Here is a 21,713-nt window from a genome sequence, read left to right as displayed (position 1 = left end):
GACATCAGTGAAGAGAATGTCCGAATGTTGTCAATTCTCCTTCACAGCCGAATGCTGCATCACACTCTCAGGAAAACTAGCTTGCTTGCATCGGGGAGGGGACGATGTGAGCTGGAGAAGTGAAACCCTCAGCAGTGAAGATAATCTGTCAACGACAGTTTGTTTTACACTGACGTTGTCATTGCCGGGGCCCCGGTCACTCTACATGCACTTGATAGTGGGTCCACGGCCTGTACCATAAACGAGGAGGCTGAACGCAAACTGGAGAGCGTGGGAGTAATGCTGACACTCAGCGAAATGCACCCAGATATTGTTCTCATTCGTTGCGGTGGTGTCAGTATTCAGCCCAAGAACATCCACCAGCTTGAGATGGAGGTGTATGGATTTCCAGTTAGTGTCCCAACTCTAGTCGTCCCTGGTCAACGAGATGAAATGATTCTAGGCACAAATGTTATTAAGTACGTTATCAGTCACAGGGATATTGGCGTGTCTTGAGTCGTCCCGAAAGCTCAGGAAATGATGATATTGTGAATTTCCTGGACATGTTGTCTGGCCTACACTGTTGGAAGGGTACCGAGATGCCCAATAAGATTGGAACGGCCAAACTAACCCAAGCTGTAGTGCTATGCCCCCAGCAAGAAAACCTCGTCTGGGGTAAGCTACCCGCTAGTGTGCCTGTCTCAGTGGGAAGTGCTGTCCTTGTTGAATCAGCAAAGTCACACAAGAGTGTTGTTATTGGACGTGTTGTGGCATCCATGAATGATGACAGATGGGTGCCAATCAAGGTGTTGAACGTGACTGACAAACCCATAACATTGCGAAGGAACACAAAGTTGGCAGATGTATTCCCTTGCGTAGCCTTAGAGGATTTGTACATCGGTCCCCAACGTCCAACCAACCATGAGTTGAAAGTAATGAACCAAACGACACATGGCTCAGTAGTTGACAATACGCCCCACGATACAAGCCTCTGAGGGAAATTGGCTGACTTGGGACTAAGCGATCTCAATGTCGAGTCTTGTGAGGTGTCGGGACACTGGAAGGAGCAGCTTATAAAGCTAGTATGCAAATATGAGGATGTGTTCTCAAGGAATAAACTGGACTGTGGCAAAGCAAAGAATTTCGTCCACAAGATACATCTTGCAGATAGTCGCCCCTTCAGGCTTCCCTACAGACGCGTACCACCAGCGCACTATCACAAGCTCAGACAGGTCCTTTCAGAAATGGAAGAGTGTGAGATTATCCGCAAATCCTCTAGTGAGTGGGCCCCACCGTTGGTGCTTGTCTGGAAGAAAAGCAGAGACCTACGCATATGTATCGACTATCGGTGGCTGAATGCCCGCACCAGTAAGGACGCGCACCCCTTGCCACATCAGGCGGACTGTTTAGCTGCGCTCGGAGGCAATGGCATATTTAGTACAATGGATCTCACCTCAGGATTTTACAACATAGCAATGGCTGAGGAAGATAAGAAACTTACTGCATTTACAACGCCCATGGGGCTATATGAGTTCAACAGGCTCCCTCAAGGATTGTGTAGCAGTCCCGCAAGTTTTATGCGTCTCATGATGGGTATTTTCGGGGACCAGAACTTCCTGACAATACTCTGTTACCTAGATGACCTCTTGGTCTTTGCACCAAACAAAAGTTTGGCATTGGAAAGGCTTGAGATGGTATTCAGCCATCTGAAAGATCATGGATTAAAACTTGCCCCCAAAAAGTGTCATTTGTTACGTCGGAGCGTTCATTTCCTCGGTCACGTGCTTGATGAGAATGGAGTAACAGCAGATCCTGACAAAGTTCGAGCTATCACAGCCATAACTGAGCAAGACCTTATGATGGAAGATGGGGTTACGCCTTCTCAGAAAAAGATAAAATCCTTCCTTGGCATGGTCATGTTTTACCAGTGATTCATACAGAACTGCTCTAGCATAGCAAAGCCACTATTTACGCTGACTGCTGCACCAAAATGCCAGCGAAATAAAGAGACAAAGTCGCATACCTTTAGGACGCTGACTCCAAGTGACTGGGGGAGAGAACAGCGTGACTCCTTCAACCAGCTGAAGTCTGCTCTCTTGGAGTCCATAGTGCTTGCTCACCCAGATTTCAACCACCCATTCGTTCTGTTGACTGATGCTTCGTTGGATGGATTGGGCGCGGTATTATCGCAAGTCCTCGAAGGCGAAACCAGAGCTCGCCCTGTTGCTTTCGCAAGTAAGGCCCTCACCCGAGCTCAGAGGGACTACCCTGCTCACCATTTAGAATTTCTGGCATTGAAGTGGTCTGTCTGTGACAAGTTCATCCATTGGCTGAAAGGGCATCCATTTACTGTCTGGACAGATAACAACCCCCTGACTTACATCTTAACAAAGCCGAAGCTTGATGCGTGTGAGCAGAGGTGGGTCGCCAAGCTTGCGCCATACAACTTTAATATCCAATACATCCCCGGGAACAAGAACATAGTAGCAGACGCAATGAGCAGACAGCCTTTTGTCCAGGGACGTGCAAGTCAGAGGTTAGTGACCGAACCCTACAAGACTCTACTGAAAGAGGCCAACCATTTCCAGGAAGACGCAGTACAGCATGCTTTTCAACTAAGTGCTAAGTGTCAGAAAGTCCAGTCACCATCCTTGAGGCAAGAGCAGAATGAGTTTTCCCTTTCATCAGACAATGTGTCAGCCACAAGTTAAAAATGCTAGATGGGATTCTGTATCGAGTGTCTAAAGATCAGCTTACAGGAAAGAAACGTTGGCAGTATGTTCTACCTGCATCACTGACTGAACAGATCTTGCAGGGAGTACATGACGACGCAGGTCATCAGGGCCAAGCCAGGACACTCCACTTGGCATGAGAAAGATTCTTCTGGGTAGGCATGGAGCGGGACGTCAGGAGATATGTAAAGTGCTATAGACGCTGTGTGGTAAGCAAGATGCCAGAGCCAAAAGCAAGGGCACCCCTTGAAAGCGTGAAGACAACAAGACCTTTGGAGCTCGTCTGCCTGGATTTTATGTCAGCAGAGAAAAAGAAGGGTGGAAGTGTTGACGTATTGGTGATAACAGATCACTTCACCAAGATGGCCCACGCCTTTGCATGCCGTGACCAATCAGCCAAGCAGGTAGCTCGCCAGTTGTGGGACAGGTACTTTTGCATTTATGGTTTTCCAGAGAGAATCCATTCGGAACAAGTTGCGAACTTTGAGAGTCACCTCATTCAGGAGCTGTTGCAGATTGCGGGAGTCAAGAAGTCGAGGACCACGGCTTACCACCCAATGGGGAATGGTCATACCGAGCGGTTTAACCGCACGTTGGGTAGCATGTTACGAGCCCTACCCCCGAGAGATAAGCAAAAGTGGCCTCAGATGTTACAGACTCTAACATTTGCCTACAATTGTACTGCTCATGAATCTACTGGTTACGCACCATTCTACCTAATGTATGGAAGGATCCCCCGTCTGCCCATAGATGCAATGTTTCACACAGTTGGAAGAGATGATAACATCACAGATTATAGCAGCTATGTTGCAAAGATGAGAGATAATCTCAAGGAGGCTCTTAACCTAGCCCAAGTGAATGCTAGTGCAAGTCAGCAACGTCAGGCAGAGTTCTACGACAGGAGAGTTAAAGGACGTGACATTGATGAGGGAGACAGAGTCCTGCTTGCTAACAAAGGCGAAAGAGGCCGAAGGAAATTAGCGGATAGGTGGGAATCTGTGCCCTACGAGGTAATCTCTAAAGACCCTAGGTGCCACACTTACCGAATCAAGCATACCATTACCGGCCAAGAAAAGGTGGTACACCGTAACCTTATGTTGCTAGCTAACTTTTTGCCCCTTGAGGGAGAGGAAACAGAGTTTCTTTGTGATGGATCCTTAACTAGCCAAGGACAGTCAGATGGAACTGAGAACGATCATCTTGAACCAGAACGCACTGCAGAGTGGGTGGCATCCTTACCTGACACTGATGATCTGCTGGAAGAGAGACCTGATACAGAAAGAGAAGAGAGCATAAAGAACTTTGAGGAACCTGACAGTACTGTGAATAATCCAAGCCTAGGGCCAGATAGTGATAACCCTCAGGTTAAACCTAGTGTTGCTTCCTCCAAACCAGCAGATGCTCAATACAAAAGGCATGAAGATGATAGCGTGTTCAGTGCTAGAGCACGGTCAAGGTCAACTAGTGTGTTGTCCATTTCCAGTATGTCCCCAAGAGTGCCCGAATTAGTTACTCAGGTGCGAACTCGCGTTGGCAGGTTAATCAAACCAGTGAATAGACTGATTCACAACATGACTCAGAACACTGCCCATGAAACAGTCAGAGATTTCACAAGGCCCCTTCCCCTGTAGGGAGTTTAGACATATGGTCTAATTATAGAATTTCGAGGTAACGGGTAAATAGGCATTTGTATCAAATTGGGAAGTGTATAAGGCACCCTTTATGCAAAAGAATATCCGAGAGCCTGATCAACTCTCCTTTTTTCTTTTTCCGATGTTGTGTGGGTAACATGAATGTTGTGTGATGTATTGATGTGGTCATGACAAGTGACATACCTGAATTACTCTAATTGTGCCAAAGGTGTATGAGCACAAGTTTTGTGAAGAGGGGAGTATGTAACAAGTTAATTTTAAATTTGTCAACAAAGTTCTGTTATAGTAATAGGATTTATACATTTTTGTGTTAACTTCAGCTAAACTTGCTATTATATTTTATTTGCATTATTTGGGGTTCCTACCATTGTTGTAGGTGGGGTCATTTTTAGTTTGACACATTGGGAAGCATGCTGCTCATATTTAGCGCGTGCTTAGAGGCACCGCGAGTGAGCAAGGAAGCGGGATGAGGGAGTATGTTTCCTGGGTGTGACACCGAAATCTGTGACCTATCGTATGTTGTGACCTTAGAGGGCGCTGTTGCTAAAATGCAGCTTAAAATAGGTCGTCTAGAGACGTTCGCTACGTAAACAGAGTAAATGCAAAATCTTGCGTAAATCTTGTTGCGAGAACGCGCCAAGCGCCGTGAACGTTACATTCAACGCGCGTGCCGTCGTGCTGCAAAGAAACAGTTGCATGCGCATTGAACTAAAGCCTCATTTACAGTACTTAAAAAAAACAAAGCTATTCAAATGCTTTTGCATTCTGTTTTCATGATTGCTTTTTTTTAACTACCCTGAAAGTCATTTATTAATTAAGGCTAAAAAATGTAGTCAGATGCTGATGCTTATTATTATTATTATTATTATTATTATTATTATTATTATTACTACTACATATTTGAATTAAACAAACTTACAGCACGGTCACAAAATATGATAAGGCATTACAGGTTATAGGCATTAGTGGTGATGCCTAACACCCTCTATAGTATATCCTGAAAGTGATTTGGGTCTCATGTCAACAGAAACAAACTTACAGATAGAATAGAGGGAGGTAACGGATCCTGATAACCTGTAATGCCTTATCATATTTGGTGACCGTGCTGTAAGTTTGTTTAATTCAAATTTGTAATAATAATAATAATAATAATAATAATAATAATAATAATAATAATAAGCATCAGCATCTGGCTACATTTTTTTTAGCCTTAATTAATAAATGACTTTCAGGGTAGTTAAAAAAAAAGCAATCATAAACAGAGAATGCAAAAGCATTTGAATAGCTTTGTTTTTTTAAGTACTGTAAATGAGTCTTTAGTTCAATGCGCATGCAACTGTTTCTTTGCAGCACGACGGCACGCGCGTTGAATGTAACGTTCACGGCGCTTGGCGCGTTCTCGCAACAAGATTTACGCAAGATTTTGCATTTACTCTGTTTACGTAGCGAACGTCTCTAGACGACCTATTTTAAGCTGCATTTTAGCAACAGCGCCCTCTAAGGTCACAACATACGATAGGTCACAGATTTCGGTGTCACACCGGATGTGTGTGACTAATTATGCCCTATTCTACTCTGTTAGAGAGAGAGAGAGGAGAAATAAATTCAGTTCAAGATAAATCTGCACCCTGGTGTGTGTATCTTGGTGTCCGAGAGGTGTCATTTGAAGTCTGGTACATGTGTACAAATGTTTGTTTTTTCATTAAAGGGGGCGCTACAGAGCCCCCCTGCCACGCCCGTATTCCAGCCTTTGCCCAAGCCTAGCGTCGTACGACTCTCACGTGTGTGCCAAATTTCAAGAGTTTTCGAGCATGTTAAGGGACCCCAATTGGCCAATGTGTGCAAAAAAAAAAATAATAATAATAATAAACCCGAGCAAAAACAATAGGGCCTCGCACCATCGGTGCTCGGGCCCTAAAAAAACTTTTAGCATAGAAACATCTAGCTTCCTCGGAAGTCACAAGTTTTCAGTGCACACCCTTTTTCCGTCGCGGATTGGGAAATGTAGTTCTCTACACCCCGATGTAGTTACACAGAGTACCCAATAGACCTTCATCAGAACTGCATTTCCCAGAAGCCCACGGGTCCGTTTTCCGTTATACTCTGGTCCACTAGCATTCACGCTACATCTATCTAAAAGTTAATTTCTCCCGAGAAGTAAGTATTTTGTCTTTTCATTTTCTGCTCAACTCACATAAGAATGATAGCGTTAGTAAAGTTTATAAACGTTTTCCTGTTCGTTAATCCACATGCACAGCTATCTTAAATGTGCTAGAGGAGCTGAATGACTTTTATTTCAGTGCTTCAACTTGTTTAGCTGTGAGAGAAAATGTTAGAATAGAATAGAATAGAATAGAATAGAATAGCATAGAACGGGGCATAGAAGCCTTTATTATCGCCACATATACATTACAGCACAGTGGAATTCTTTTCTTCACATACCCCAACTAAGGAGGTTGGGTTCAGAGTGCAGTAGCGGGCTACTTTGTAAACATAAATAATGTCTAACTTAGTTTTGTTTCGTAATTGATTTGTCTATCTAATGCTTGTTGTAAACAAATCTGATGTGTGTTTGTTGACTGTAAAGTTGTGAGTAATGTAGCTACAGTCAGCCATAGTGAGCTTAGCTGCTCCTTGTGCTATGCTTTTGTCTTATTTAATCTTTTTGTCTTCTAATACATTGCAGAGACCCAACAATGACGGGTGAGTAATATGCAAAAACACTTGAAAGGAAGTGCTACTGAAATGAAAATTGTTCAAAAACTGTTTCCCCCTTGCCATAACCGGTTTAAACATCTAACACAGGGATTATTACCTGTGTTCTGTAATTCATTCTCCATCTCTAATAACTGCCTCCTTCTCAAGTAATATATACATATGTAAATCCTTACTATTTAAATGTTTACTGTTCTCTTGCCAGATGTGTGTGTGTGTATGTATGTATGTATGTATGTATGTATGTATGTATGTATGTACCAAGAGCACCTTAAAAACAACAAAGTTCCTTGTGTGTCTGTGCACACTTGGCAAATAAAGCTGATTCTGATATATAAAGATAGTTCTTGCACTACAAAAGCAGCAAAATGTAGTTCAAAATGATCTTTGTGTTCTTCAGCGCGAGTCAACAACTTTCCGCCTCTGCCCAAGTTTTTGCGCATTAAGTCGTGTTTCTACCAAAATATTGATGAGGAAATCCCCCAGCCTCACACCCAGATTGTTCACAGAGTTTACAAGCTTTGGATCTGTAAGTGGTATCGGTTTCATACAAGCCACTGGCTTCGTATAGACGCAGAGCCAAAATAAATCATACACGTCTGTGTAAAAACGTGTTGGATGACTAACGTTTTTGTCTTCATAGTGTACTCGATTACACTCTGCGTTAACCTGGTGTCTTGCATAGCCTGGGTGGCAGGGGGAGGAAGTGCAGTTAACCTCGGGCTTGGTCTCCTGTGGCTCGTCCTGTTCAGTCCCTGCAGTTATGCCTGTTGGTTTAGGCCCGTTTACAAGGCATTTAGGTAAGGCACTCCAGAGAGAAAATAAGAAGACTAATGTTTGAACGGTCAAACGAGCTTTTAACAAAGGTTTATATTTATCTCTTTCCACAGGGCTGACAGTTCGTTTAACTTTATGGCGTTCTTCTTCATTTTCTTCCTTCAGTGTGTTCTTGCTCTCATCCAGACATTGGGAATAAACAACTGGGGTGCATGGTGAGTATCATCTTGTGACATTAAGAGAGAAATGTTTCAGTTTTTTTTTTTTAAAGAACGCTGAGTCTGTTCAGACTTCAGTCATTGAATTTTTTTTGAAAGTTAAAAATATGTAGTGGAGCCTTTTTGTTTTTTGACTATGTGCCTCATTAGTTTTCATGAAGTTGTAATTGTCCCAAACTCTCTGACAAGGAGTATGCACAAATACAGACCAAAATACATTATGACAATGGTTGATTTTGGAGATAATGGTGTCTGCCAAATGCTGTAAATGTAACCCAACATGGAGAAAGTATGACATTTTCTACTTGTCAAGTCAACAAAGAGTATTCCTTTGTGGCATGTATCTCAACCAGAAATAGGTCAAGCATTTAAAATACATAACATGTAACTATCCAGCAACTTGACCAAAGCTGGACATTCAGAGTATGAGGAATTCTCACTTATTGCCAGTCATACACATCCGAGGAATTTGTTTTAGTGACATAATCTCCACAGTGTAACAGGATGTCATATGCAGTATAGAAGAGATTGTATGTACACATTTACAGGTGTGAAATGTGCAGTTTAAATAAACATATGAAATATACATATGCAAATAAGTATACATCTTTACATACAAATACATATACATCTTTAGGCAGACTAACTGTTTTTATCCTTTTTTAAAACTGTTTATTTACCCAACAGCATATTTGTAGGAAGCATAGACAATTTCTAAAAAGGAAATAACATTTTTACATATTTTTTGTCAAAATGTGTTAAAAAATATATTTTTATAATTTATCGACCACAACATTTTTTTTTTTTTTTGTGGCCAGAATTCAAAAGCCTGACTATTCATGTCATGAACAGAAGGGGGGGTGCAAACTGATAGCATTTTTTAACAGCACTTTCATTTGTCTCTTGCAGTCTTTTGAACTGACTTTGCTTTTGATAAATAAAAAATAAAGTTATTACTTAAGATTAAAGTTTAAAAGCAGTGTGCATGACAGACCTCTGAAATCTGATCGTCATTATCATCACATGATTTGGTGTGGAGCTGCTCATGTGACAAAGACAGTTCATGGTAATGGCTAACTCTGTTTTCCTTTCCTTCCCCATAAATCTCTCCAGTGGCTGGATAGCTACAGTGATGTTTTTTAGCACTAATGTGGGCTCTGGAGTGGTTATGCTCTTCTCCACTCTGCTCTTCACTGTAGATACTGTGCTTATGGCACTGGTTCTGATCAAGGTATGACAGTCACATTTTGCACCAGTTTAACGATTCAGGAATGTTTTGACATTTTTGTATACATTTACAAGATTTTTAATGGTGGCTGGTGCCTCAGTGGGTTATTGAATGAAAGGTCATGATATCAAATGCCCTGCACTACCAAGCTGTCATTGGTGGGTCTTTAAGCCAGTTCCTTAATGTACAACTGCTTTGTTGTTTCAGGCCTTAGTTGTAACTTATACACTGGGTAAATGCATCGCTTCACATGCAGTGAAGGGAAATATGTATTCAGATACTTAAGATTTTGTTATTTAACATGATTCCATTGCATATATCCAGTGCTTAAATGTGTATTTTGACTTTGTACTTCCAAAGGATTGAATTTAATTTAAAAATATACAATTTCTTGTTTGTTTATGTGCTGTAAAACAGCTTTGAGACAGTGTCCATTATTAAAAGCACTATACAAATAAATTGTAATTGAATTAAGTAAAATAAAAAAGTATATATTCATAAGTATAAACAAAGGTATGTTAGATGTTTTGAAATATATACTGCTAAAATGTTATTTTACTCACTAAGGAACAATCATGGTGAAGAAGAAGGAGTTTCCTAAAGTAGCATTTGATAGGAAAATGATACAGGGCTATAGCAAAGACTGTAAAAATTCCTTTCATGACACCATTGCTAATAATCTGGAAGGTATAGGAAAAGCCAAAAATCACTCGAAAATATCTCGAGGCCAACCTGAAACCAGTGGGGATAATAGTTACAAAAACAGCTTTATGTAATCTTCACCAATTTTACTTGAATAACCCTTGGTTATGGTTTGGTGTACAGTGTGTAGAATTAGGCTAAATATTATATGTTGGTTTCCTTTATTTCAGATTCACAGGCTATACCGTGGTGGTGGAGGAAGCCTTCAGCATGCGCAGGAAGAATGGAGCACCGGGATGTGGAAGAGTGCCCCCGTGAGAGAAGCTGGTATTAATGCCATTGTAGAGACTGGCCCCAGTCTCCCTCAGTATCCAGCTTCTGTGCCAAGCTACCCAGAAAACAGGCCATGGTGATAAACCACCACAGACTCCAGATGGAGCCAGAACGCTCCTTTCTCCTTGCATTATTCATCTCGGTCATCTCATGCCTCTGTGATCAGCATGACTGTGAAGCTTTGATGCATAAAAACCTCCACTGGACTATAATGTATATTTGTCTACAAACTGCATCTCAGAAGTGGTTAAATTATATATACATTTACACCCAGTTACACCCTGATATGCTGATCACACTGAAGTAGTGGCAGCTTGTCCACTCTAAATGTGAAAAGTGTAATACTTTCAATCACAACACTGACATTTATTTTGCCAAATGATGCCTTACATACCAGAATACAATCCGCCGCCATGATTAATTTTTTTTTTCAGTGATTTTAAAAGTTATGTTCTTTTGATTTGTCAGAAAATGACATGTCTTGTCTGAACTTTTAATTCACTGAATGCAATCATGCATTTTCCTACTTCCTCCACTTTTCTCTGTGCTGTTCTGAATTTCTGCTTTTCCATTTCTCCATTATATCTTGCATGTTTACAGAATGTACTTTGATCTATTTAGCATGTTAATTTTGTTTTTCTGGTTGCCAAATGTTCTTCCGTTTTGTATGTGAATACCCATTTAGCCAAAATGTATTTGATCATTGCAGTTCCTGCTATTTGCATATAACTTCCCTTGTTTTTATTTTTTTTTCTCTCTTAAAACTTCAGTGCCCTGCTCAGATATCAATTCTTTAGATGGTATTGCAGCTGCCAAATATTCTTGATTTTGTATTGTTACTATTAGGAGCATCATTTTTACAGAGTGGCCATGTGAACATACATACATACATGTGAACCTGTAGGTTTGACAGATTACAAGTGCAGAACAATATCTGTTAATGATTAACTTGATTAATACCAATATTTATGATTTGACACAATTATGAATGTATAAAATGTCTTACATTGGTTACTAACTTGTGCCAGTTTAATAAAAACATTCCTTTCCAATGCTTTTAAGTATGAATTTGGTCTGTTACACTCAACAAGATTGGATAACTTCTAGAAGATTTATTTCATAACCTAAGGCTGATATGACTGAAAAAAATATTATTGTAGTAGCAACATTTGCTCAGTGGTTAAGGCTTTGAGCTAAAACTCAACACTTACTTTAAGCTACTTTTAGTTTCTTAAGTGCCAACTGCTAAGTGATAAGCTGCTTTGAGCAAAATAGTCAAATCAATACATGCAAAACACAAATCTTGGTGATGGCCATCTCGACCGTTGCTTGATAAAATGTTGCTTTTAAGATAAGTGTTATGCATTGATAAACGTATTAACTTCTATACTAAGACGAATAGTCTGATAAGATATTCCCCATATTGTACCAGCTCCAACAGCCTGGATTAACAAAAGAAAGGTTGGGTCCATGAACGATTCCAGCTGTGGGTCCCAACCTTACCATCTATTTGACTCTGGAGAATTTAAGATTCACCAGATTATAGTCTATTACTGTTGTAGCCCATCTGCCTCAAGGTGTGTTCTGAGATGCTCTTCTACTCACTACAATTGTATGTAGTGGTTATATGAGTTACTGTAGCTTTTAGGTCAACAGAACCGCCACTCACTGCGAGTTTTCTTATTTATTGTACCAATAATCTCTAGAAACTGTTGCCTGTGTTAAAGTCCCAGAAGATCATCAGTTATAAAATACTCAAACCAGTGAACATGACCTAAAGCTGCTCGCCTCCATCTAAATGAATTGTCTAATTGTTGCCATGTTGCAAATTGATTGATTAGATAACTGCATGAATAATGTAAGTATACAGGTGTTCCTGTGTGTATATGTATGTATGTATGTATGTATGTATGTATGTATGTATGTATGTATGTATGTAAATAGTTTCTTATAATGTCTTATTGTGTGGATTATAGTGTATACATTTCTGGAGCACAGCGCCACAGCACCCCCTAGTGTTTATCACCAGACAGTGAATGTCAGTGATTTTCTTTTAAAAATCGACGAAACAACGAATTTTTTTGCACACACTGCAAAAAATTTAAATCTTCAGGCTTTCTACCAAATACAAATCAATTGTGGTATAATACATTGATGTTGTATAAATCGAAATTTAAAGCTGTCTTTGCAACATATCAGGTTGTTAATCCTGTTAATCTTGTTGTGTATGAATGCATTTCAGTTGATGTTTTTATTATTATACTACACTAAGTTCCTATCAGCTCTGATTCTTTCACACAAACGTTATTCTGTACAATTCCATTCCCTCCCATCCCCCAACACATACACCAGACAAGTAAAACATGACATGGAGTTACGTGAGGAATGGACCAAATAGATTTTTTTCCCAGGCTGTTGTTTTTCTTTATTTACTTTAGCAGAAACGTCGATTATTCGGTAACACTAGTTGTATAACTCGACAAGAACGTCTTCTATCCATGAATATCTCATTTGCTATATAAATATCGTCATCTAAAACACTTATTGGAGGTAAAAAACTAAAACAAAAGCATTTTATCTCTTCAGGCTTGGCTTTGTAAAACATCTGAAATGGATTTCTTGGCACGGAGCGGATTTGCCCGAGCCACGCGCTTCTTCCCACTTCACGCGTAAAGCCCGGTTGTCAAGACGAAGACTGGATTGAAAATATACCCATTTTCGTCGTAATACCAGACCATTAAAACCAGGCCAGTAAGACCATGAGGTACAGACATCACTAAATATGTTTACAAGAATCAGAGGCCTATTACGAAGGGTAGACCTGACTGGAATCGGTCTTTTTTTCAACTGTACTGTCTTTTTAAATCTACGCAGCCCGCCTGTTTCGCATTAGCACCGCCTATTTTTGAAAAAAGAAGAGCGCTGATTGGACGCGCCGCGCTCTTACCGAGTGGCTCCTACGCTATTCATTGGTGCTCTGCCGCCTTTCCCCTCAGACTCTCGCGGTGCTGCTTTGCGAAGATGGCGGCCGAGCTGGTTGAAGCGATGGTAAGTAGATGGAGCTATTTTTTAGTGCGGAAAAATTACAGCCCCTTGAGGCCAAGAGAGGCCGGTTGTCATTTATGTGAATACGACAGCAGCTGATACAGAGCATGGGGTTCAGCTGAAGTGATTAGCGCTAGTAGGTGGTCCATAAAGTGCGCTTGGCACTGGTGTCTGGACGGAGCTCAGGTTAGCCGCTATGGGCTAACATCAGGAGAAATGAATGATGGGACTGTTAACAACAGCAGCAGCAGCTCACAAAGTAAACGCCACGGCGAGGAAACCAGGAAACTTTTCTTATTTCAAAACAGGTCACGAATCCGAAACATAAACACAACAGATAGCACTGACACTTAATGCACATCCTGACGTCAAGAGCAGAAGTAAAGCTAAGGAATGATGGTGGTGTTTAGCTGATCTGAACTGAATTGAGCTGATCTAAGCTGAGCTTATATTAGCTGAATTGATCTGAGCTGAACTGATCTGGTACCGGTCATTTACAATTGTGCAAACTGTTGTTAATATTTGTGATTGGCTAACTAACGGAGACTATTAAACATACTCGGACTTACAGGTGCTAATCTGCTTTGGACGTTGGCATTTTGCAGTGTTGTCATATAAGTGTAAATAATGTCAGGTAGACATTTGGGATTGCTGACTTTTTGCATGTAACTATTGTTCACTGTATATTGTTTAGATGTAAACATCTAAAGATTGTTAGCTGTGTTTTTTTTTTGTTAGGAATCCCACTGTTTCGAAGCAACTCTGTTAACAGATTTGTTTACTTTTGTCTGTTCTCTCTCTTTCTGCACACTTGTTCCTTCTGTGCGTAGAACATGGTGAAGAGTTTCCGGGTGTCCGACCTGCAGACACTGCTGGCCTCTATGGGGCGCAGTAAAAGCGGGTTAAAACAGGACTTGGTGGGCCGAGCTTTGAGACTGGTGCAGACAGAATACAGCCCGGAGCTGCTGAAGAACGTCCGGCAGCTCTATGAAACGCGCTTCCCTAAAGCACCTGGATGGTTGGCTGCTCGTCGCCCAGAGGCGATACCAGCAGTGTCCTATCCAACGATCAACTCGTCCCCACGAAGCACAGCCCAGGGCACAGACTACCTCAATGGCATGCCCAAGCTGGCTGCTCCACCAGCCGCTGAAGTTAAACTAGTGCCCCTGCCCTTTTACCACAACCTAGAAACATTGTTGCCACCCACAGAGCTAAGTATGTTATATTGACTCAAAGTCAATCTAGTTCCCATTTTTTGCCTTTTAATGATCAGAAGTTAAAAAGCTAATGGTTAATTCTCTCTTCTCTGTCATACTTTGCAGTTGCACAGAATAGTGAGAAACTACAGGACAGTCAGTGTGTTTTCGAACTAACACAGAGTCAAATAGACCAGATCCGAAACTCCAGGTGAGTTGAAGATGTAAATATTACTTATTTACTTAATTAACACAAAATGGAGTGACGGCTAACTTTTATTAACTTGTGTTTTTAGTGAACTTCGCCCGGGTGTAAAATCGGTTCAGGTGGTCCTTAGGTAAGTCTGTCAGAGTATTAAAAGGGTTGTTAATTGTTAATTGTCAATTGTTAATTGTATAATGTATATGTGTATATATATTATGTATATATATATATATATATATATATATATATGTATATGTGTGTGTGTGTGTGTGTGTGTGTGTGTGTATATATATATATATATATATATATATATATATATATATATATATAACACAAACACACACATAATCTGATTTAAACAAAATAGTGTCATACTAAGGCAACCAAAATGGTTTTTATTGTTTATTTATACAGTTTTTGTTTTGTTTTAAACTGTTGTTGGAGAGAGCTGTCTAACACATTTTCAAATCATTTAAAGGTTATTATTAGGTTGAGATCTGGTGACAGCAAAGCCCTTAGCACACAATTTATCTTTTTCATCCTCATCAACCCATTCAGTAAGCTTTTATGTCCTGTGAGTGGGGTGGAGTCATCCTGGAAGGGACTCCCACTAGGAAAGAAATATTTAATCAAAGAATAAAGGTAGTCAGTCAGAATTTATTCTCAGTGATGTTTCTCTTTAAGGAGACAACCTGGACACAAGCTCTGCCAGCATAAAAGTTCCCCAGTGGCATAACCTATTTATTTATTTCTTTATTTAAATTTCTCAATTTCTCATAAATTGACATTTGTCTCTTCGTTCTCCTGTCCCCTCGTCTTGGTAAGAACAGACAAATCCATGTTAAATTGTCAACAGATTTAAATGTTCAACCTTTTGTAATACTCCTTTTCAGAATCTGTTACACTGACTCCATTGGTGTTCAGGAAGATCAGTACCCTCCCAATATTGCTGTCAAAGTGAATCAGTCCTACTGTCATGTTCCCGTAAGTAGCTTTTTATCACATCTATGAATTTGTTTGCTAGGTAGTTAGATTGTCAGTTGGCTGATATTGAAGGAATGATATTCGCTACCTGACTACCAACTGGTTTCGAATTCTTGCTTTAGACAAAGATGCCTACGGTAGGAGGATAAATTCTCATAATTTGGTTTGTTGGCATGAATTTTAATGAGGATTCCTATATTTATTACACACTACAGAGTCCAACCAAAAAGCCATTTTATTTATATTTGAGACAGTTTTTTCTTTTCTATTCTTTTTTGCACCTTTGCTAATTTTCTCACTGTTACTTCTTCATCCTTCATTTCCAGGGTTATTATCCTTCCAACAAACCAGGTGTGGAGCCTCGTCGTCCTTGTCGCCCTATAAATATCACCCCCTGGCTTCATCTTTCAACAGCCACCAACAGAGTCACCATTACATGGGGCAACTTTGGAAAGGTATAGTGTAAAGACATTAACAGATCCCAGGAATCCCAGGTACCTGAGTCATAAATGTAGTGATAGTTAAATAGACAGTATAGTATAGAACGGGGTGTTTTGGATACAGGTCAGATATACTTCAATGAGAATTGAGTTCAAGTTACCCTAATGGAAAGGGCCTTATGTTTTTCCTGCATTATATATATTTTCATGAATGTTGAAGTTCAATTCAAAATGTGTAGAATGTGCATTTATGTACAATAAGGTGGTTTTATAAATGTGAAATACGTGTTGAGTTTTCAAGAAGAATTTCAAAGGAACCGTTTCTTAGTAATGTTAATTTGGCCAAGTAGAACAGCACACAATAGTACAATAGTTCCTATTACCCTTCACAAATATTTCAAATATATTTGCACTCTGCCTTCTACATTATCATGTGGCTGGCAATGGATGTGTGTCTTGCGTCCCCACAATAACACTTTGATATAGTGGAAAACATTTTTTTTCTCTCTCTCTCTCTCTATTTGTTATATGATCCTCAGTTAGTAGCCTTGGGTTTTTATCCTAATAAAAACATCATTGATATTCCATTGTTTTTTTTTCCTCTCACACACACAGTTTCTACAATGACTTGTTTTCTAATTGCAGCGGTATTCTGTGGCTGTGTACCTAGTGAGGGTCTTCACATCTGCAGAGCTCTTTAACCAGCTCAAGCATTGCTCAGTGGAGAGTGCTGAGCGATGTCGTGAACGCAGTAAGTCATCAAAACCAGAAGCTTTATTGACACATAAATACAGCAGATTGTGTTAGTTACTTGTGGGTGGATTGAACTGTACTTTGTTTGTCTGCAGTTCAAGACAAACTGCGTTTTGATCCGGAGAGTGAGATTGCCACTACAGGACTGAGAGTGTCTCTGATCTGCCCAGTAAATCATTTTCCTTTATTCATTCAATCTACCTTTTCATTTCATCTCCCAAAACATAATGAGCTGAACTGCAGCTATCCTGCTTCAAAGTTTGGGCAGTATTTTATTCTTTGATTTGAACGTAGTGTTTATAGGCTTAAATTTGCCCTTTGTGTGTTTAAAGGTGTTTCTAAAATTTGTAATAATCACATAATTACAATGTATTGTGAGTTTGCCATACAGTAGATCCTCCCAGAAGGAGTATGCAAGATTTACAATGTCTTTGTATTAATCTACATTACATGAAGCAAAGGACTAAAATTACATAGTACGTTAAGAACAGATATTGATGAAGTAATTAACTTCTGACTGATTGAAGTCAGATCAGTGCTCATCTTTAGGAAGTCTTTTGTCAGTCTGAAGTCTGGCTTAATAATATAAATGAATGCTTTTGAGAAGTGAGCTGTGTTTAAATACAGTGTGGTTCTTCGACCACTTTCCAAAATTTGTGTGTCTTTGGAGAAGTATATTTGATGCTCACCATCCTCGTGTCTCGTCAGCTGGTGAAGATGCGTCTGGGAGTGCCGTGCCGGGCGCTCACCTGCGCTCACTTGCAGTGTTTCGATGCTGTCTTCTTCTTGCAAATGAACGAAAAGAAGCCCACATGGACCTGCCCTGTATGTGACAAACCTGCTCCCTTTGAGCTGCTCACCATTGATGGGTAAGCTGAGGGTATAGCTATTGATTTTACTGTACAAGCATAGATGCTTAATTAAAGGCTATTTTTTTTCTTGTTCAGATTACTCTCAGAGATCCTGAAGGAGACTGAAGATGTGGAAGAGATTGAGTATTTGACTGATGGCTCATGGAGACCAATCAGAGATGACAAAGAAAAAGACAGGGAGCGGGAAAATAACCACTCTCCGGAGTATCCGGTTGTGGATATATGTAAGCCTTCCCTTTGTCTCTAAAGCACAGAACATATGTTTATCCTTTTGGTACACATTTTATACAGATTCAGGCTAAAAGGTCCATGGGCATACAGTTTAATGTGAGCATTCCGATCACAAGAACCGAACCTACTTAATGACTGAGCAAAGACTGCCTTACAGTATTTTTTGTTTCTTTGCATTATCCCAGATGAAGAGGAAGCCAAGCTCAGAGTGCTTGATCAGCATGCAGCAGGTTTAAGGTTTAGGTTGAATTCATAACCTTCTGATAATAGGCCAGAGGCTTTTTAATGACACCCCAGAAAACGTCTCTAAACAAAGCAATGTGAACGTTAGTATTAGAAATTAGTATCACCTCTAACAGAAACAAGACTACTCCTAAAGCAACTGAAACTTTTAATACGGAGAGCAGGATGCAATTGCTGTCACTTATTATGAATTCAGTCAGAGTGTACCGTGCTTAGCTGCATTATAACAGTTTTCTTTCACTCTCTTATATATGTATATATGTGTATATAATATGCATGTGTGTATATACTGACCCCCTAAGAATTAAGTTAATATTTGGTTATTTCAGGTGTTCCTGAAACAAATGGCCACTCCCCAGCACACAGTAGTACAAGCCAGACGGGACGATCGGCATCGAGCGGCCCAGCATCGGGCACGGGAGGTGCCAGCGGTACTTCAGGTGGCGGCGCAGTGGTGGACCTTACGCTGGACGACTCATCAGATGAGGAAGAGGGTGGCGGGGGGGCTGGGGACAGCGAGGACACAGAAGACAGCCAGGACAGCCCAGCACCGAAGAGGGGCAGATACGATTATGACAAAGATCTTGTCACTGCATACTGAACCAGGCTGTGGATACGGACAGAGGGAGAGGGGATATGGGTTCAGGTCTGAGCCCTAGAAAAATCCCCTCACTCCCAGCGTTTTCTCTCCTAAAATGCGTTTCCCCAAAATACTCGTACAGACATACGAACACATGCACAAACTGTTGACCTCTGGAGCAGGTGGGTATCCTCATGACACCACTGGAAATCCATAGATGCCCACAAAAGCCATCCTCTGTCTTCTCCATGGGATCATAATACTCTTTTCTCCCTTTAAATAACTATGGATGAGTTATAAACCACCTTTGATTCATTCTCTTCCATCTCCCCCACACTTTTTCAGCCCAAACCACTTAGCCTCAGTCACCATAGGAATTGTAGCTTTCACCATAGACAAGTTCTGTGAGGAGCCGAAAAGGATTCGTTGTCAGCAATATATGGTCAGAACTGCTAGTGGCATATACAGAGACAACTGCAAGTTAGGTTAAAAAAAAGAAACTTTAGGGATTCAAATTGTTATGACATAATTAGTACAAAGGCACTTTCATTGGGTTTAGATATATTGTGAATTCAAAAGACAAAATATCACCTGTCTCTGTTATTATGCATGGTTTGAAAAGACTTGGAAGGTAATGGTTTGGTTTTCATATTTGTGTCCCCCTGTATTTCTCTTTTGTTCCATGGAAATTGACAACCTACCTCAGTCTAAAGGCAAACTTGACCACAACTTGAAAGTCTAAACGTGACATGACTTGATTTTTTTTTTTTTTTTTTAATAAAAAAACCTCTAACACTGGAAAGAAAAGAAAGGTCATTTGCTACATCATGTCCTGCCCTTAGAAATCTCACTAAAACAGCCCTGGACCTTTCTTACAAACAATGGATTTCAATTTCCTATCAGGCTTGCTCAAAGTCCCCAGCGCTGCGCTTTGTCTCCTAGCTGAAATAAAGAATGGCCTCATCAGTGGAAGTGTGAGAACTTTTCAAAATTGATGTTCCACTTGGTAAATATTGTACAGTAGGAGCTAATGAGATATATATCAGAACTTAAATGTATGATTGCAATCTCAGTCTCACTTTTGTGGATTTTATACTAAGGCTGTGAAGTGCATGGAGCTGCTTTCAGGAGAACTTAACCTTGTGGAAGGCAGGGAGCTGAAATGAAGCCTAGATAATGCCAAGAAATAGAACATCCATTTAATTCATTTGTAGAAGTAAACTTCAGTGACTGCTTGAACTCCGATGGAGATAAAAGCATCTAACCCGATTTGTGCAATTTTTTTTTTCTTTTCTTTGATTTATTCCTTTTTTCCCCCAAATCAGTCATGTTTTTTCCCTTAATTGGACTTTTTGGTTTGAAACTGATAGGAGACTTTGTTTCTACTGTGAGCCCTGTGAATCATACATTGATGTTGGATGTCATTTGTTTTGTTTTTTCTTTGTCAGGACATGGGTATGTTGGCTAATGTGGAATCAGTGATCGATGTAACATGCAACACTTCTTGTTTTTGACATTCAAAAATCCTGTATTTATTGTTTTGATCATTCGTCTTGAAGTAGCATTTTGTATTATTTGTACATATTGAGGCGTTTGAGAAGAGTGCAGTGCTATTTGAAGTGCTAGTTTTTGGAAGGTAAAATATATATGGGTAGGAGGCTGGTTCTGATTACCGGGTTAGATTGGACATTTTGCTGCATCCACTCAGAAATCGCAGAAGTCTGTAATCCACTTGCCTGTGGGCTAGTTATGTGATACAGTATACATGGACATATCGTGAGGAACTAGTTTGACTTGATCTTAATCACAGAAGCCTGCTCTGGGTTGTATTTCATGCTTCAGTTAGGGTTAGTATATGTACTGGGGAGGAGATGGAGGCTGACCACTTGAAAGGGGCATCAATGTTTTGGTCCAGAGTCCATCAAAATAACTTGATTAGCAAGCCATAATATTAGATTGAAGGGGCTAACAGTTTGCAAATTCTTTTCGGTGAATAGGAAGAGAAACCACTGCATAATGTTCACTGTTCTGAGTGACAGCCCTGCTTTACCCCCACCCCGCCCCTCAAATCATCACGGATTCTAACTTGAAAACATACTGTATGTTGTGTCCATACTGTATTCCATATGTGCAAGGGAATGTCTTAACTGAAAACCGCAACAGTGAAGAAAGTCAATTTTCATTTTGATTTGCGAGTCGCATATGGTCTTCCATATATTGTCCACAATATGCCCGGCTTCAGTTTTTAGTAGAGAAATTGGCATATTCTTTTCTCTTTTGTAGTCACTGTTCTTGTTTTTTGTTCTCCAACTGGACCACATTTTGACTGATGGGTTTTTCTCGCATTGTTTTTGTAGGACCTTGAATAGATTTCCATTCTACATTTAAAAAAAAAAAATCTTTAGAAGAGAATTGGTTAGATAAATGTTTATTTGTATGAAGAATGACTTTCAGCTTCGTGTTGGTAAAGTGTTGAGTCTCACTGATTTTTGAAATCTGGGGTTTGACCTAAAGTGGTTCTTTGGGATTGGAAACAAATCTTTACTGGTGACATCCCTTCTTATTACAGTGCTTAAGATAGCATGGGCAGTGGCTTGCAATGTATTTTTTTTTTTCTGTCTTTTTACATGTTGATATTAAAAGCCAATAAATAATATTTTATTAATTTTTTCGAATTGCCTCCAATTTGCTCTAGTGGGTGGTCATGGATCAAATAATAGTGGTTTGTTTTTGCCACTTTCAGAAGAGAGAAATAAGAGTGAAATGCTGTCATGTCCTCAACAATGGATTTGGCTGAGGAATTAAGTATTTGGTGGTCCCTGTTTAAATGGAAAAACATGTAAAAAAAAAAAAAAGACATCATACTGTCATTTATGTGTGCAATTAAT

The 21,713-nt window shown here is 40.0% G+C and overlaps 2 protein-coding genes across 5 annotated transcripts; both read left to right on the top strand.

Annotated features, from left to right (window-relative positions):
* The first annotated feature begins 6,378 nt into the window (after nt 1-6,378).
* scamp4 (secretory carrier membrane protein 4) lies at nt 6,379-11,330 on the top strand. Of its 3 annotated transcripts, none has more exons than XM_027170087.2 (7): nt 6,379-6,520; nt 7,050-7,066; nt 7,479-7,607; nt 7,722-7,878; nt 7,969-8,070; nt 9,187-9,304; nt 10,174-11,330. In XM_027170087.2, exons 2-7 carry the CDS (start codon nt 7,060-7,062, stop codon nt 10,354-10,356), a joined length of 696 nt encoding a protein of 231 aa, XP_027025888.2. In that variant the 5' UTR covers nt 6,379-6,520; nt 7,050-7,059; the 3' UTR covers nt 10,357-11,330. The 3 variants fall into 3 exon arrangements, with proteins under 3 accessions (XP_027025888.2, XP_027025889.2, XP_047666327.1); XM_027170088.2 differs by lacking the exon at nt 6,379-6,520 and adding an exon at nt 6,721-6,850; XM_047810371.1 differs by lacking the exon at nt 6,379-6,520 and having other exon boundaries at nt 6,814-7,066.
* A 1,842-nt stretch (nt 11,331-13,172) lies between these two features.
* Nucleotides 13,173-21,494, top strand: pias4a (protein inhibitor of activated STAT, 4a). Of its 2 annotated transcripts, none has more exons than XM_027169749.2 (11): nt 13,173-13,324; nt 14,152-14,536; nt 14,644-14,728; nt 14,814-14,855; nt 15,616-15,706; nt 16,033-16,161; nt 16,792-16,897; nt 16,995-17,068; nt 17,608-17,768; nt 17,847-17,995; nt 18,575-21,494. In XM_027169749.2, exons 1-11 carry the CDS (start codon nt 13,298-13,300, stop codon nt 18,844-18,846), a joined length of 1,521 nt encoding a protein of 506 aa, XP_027025550.1. In that variant the 5' UTR covers nt 13,173-13,297; the 3' UTR covers nt 18,847-21,494. The 2 variants fall into 2 exon arrangements, with proteins under 2 accessions (XP_027025550.1, XP_027025552.1); XM_027169751.2 differs by lacking the exon at nt 13,173-13,324 and adding an exon at nt 13,474-13,629.
* Nucleotides 21,495-21,713: the final 219 nt, after the last annotated feature.

This window comes from Tachysurus fulvidraco, chromosome 2 (assembly GCF_022655615.1).
Source record: "Tachysurus fulvidraco isolate hzauxx_2018 chromosome 2, HZAU_PFXX_2.0, whole genome shotgun sequence".
In the NCBI taxonomy this organism is placed as follows: Eukaryota; Metazoa; Chordata; class Actinopteri; order Siluriformes; family Bagridae; genus Tachysurus; species Tachysurus fulvidraco.
This window is presented reverse-complemented; position numbering and strand designations above follow the sequence as displayed.

Bases quoted from the DNA above. Each gene is read 5' to 3' on its own strand.
- scamp4 (XM_027170087.2), top strand. The intron at 7,608-7,721 runs GTAAGTGGTATC...TTGTCTTCATAG, and splicing joins AGTTTACAAGCTTTGGATCT to TGTACTCGATTACACTCTGC. The intron at 8,071-9,186 runs GTGAGTATCATC...AAATCTCTCCAG, and splicing joins ATAAACAACTGGGGTGCATG to TGGCTGGATAGCTACAGTGA.
- pias4a (XM_027169749.2), top strand. From the start codon at position 13,298: ATGGCGGCCGAGCTGGTTGAAGCGATG. The intron at 14,856-15,615 runs GTAAGTCTGTCA...ACTCCTTTTCAG, and splicing joins TCGGTTCAGGTGGTCCTTAG to AATCTGTTACACTGACTCCA. The intron at 16,898-16,994 runs GTAAGTCATCAA...GTTTGTCTGCAG, and splicing joins TGAGCGATGTCGTGAACGCA to TTCAAGACAAACTGCGTTTT.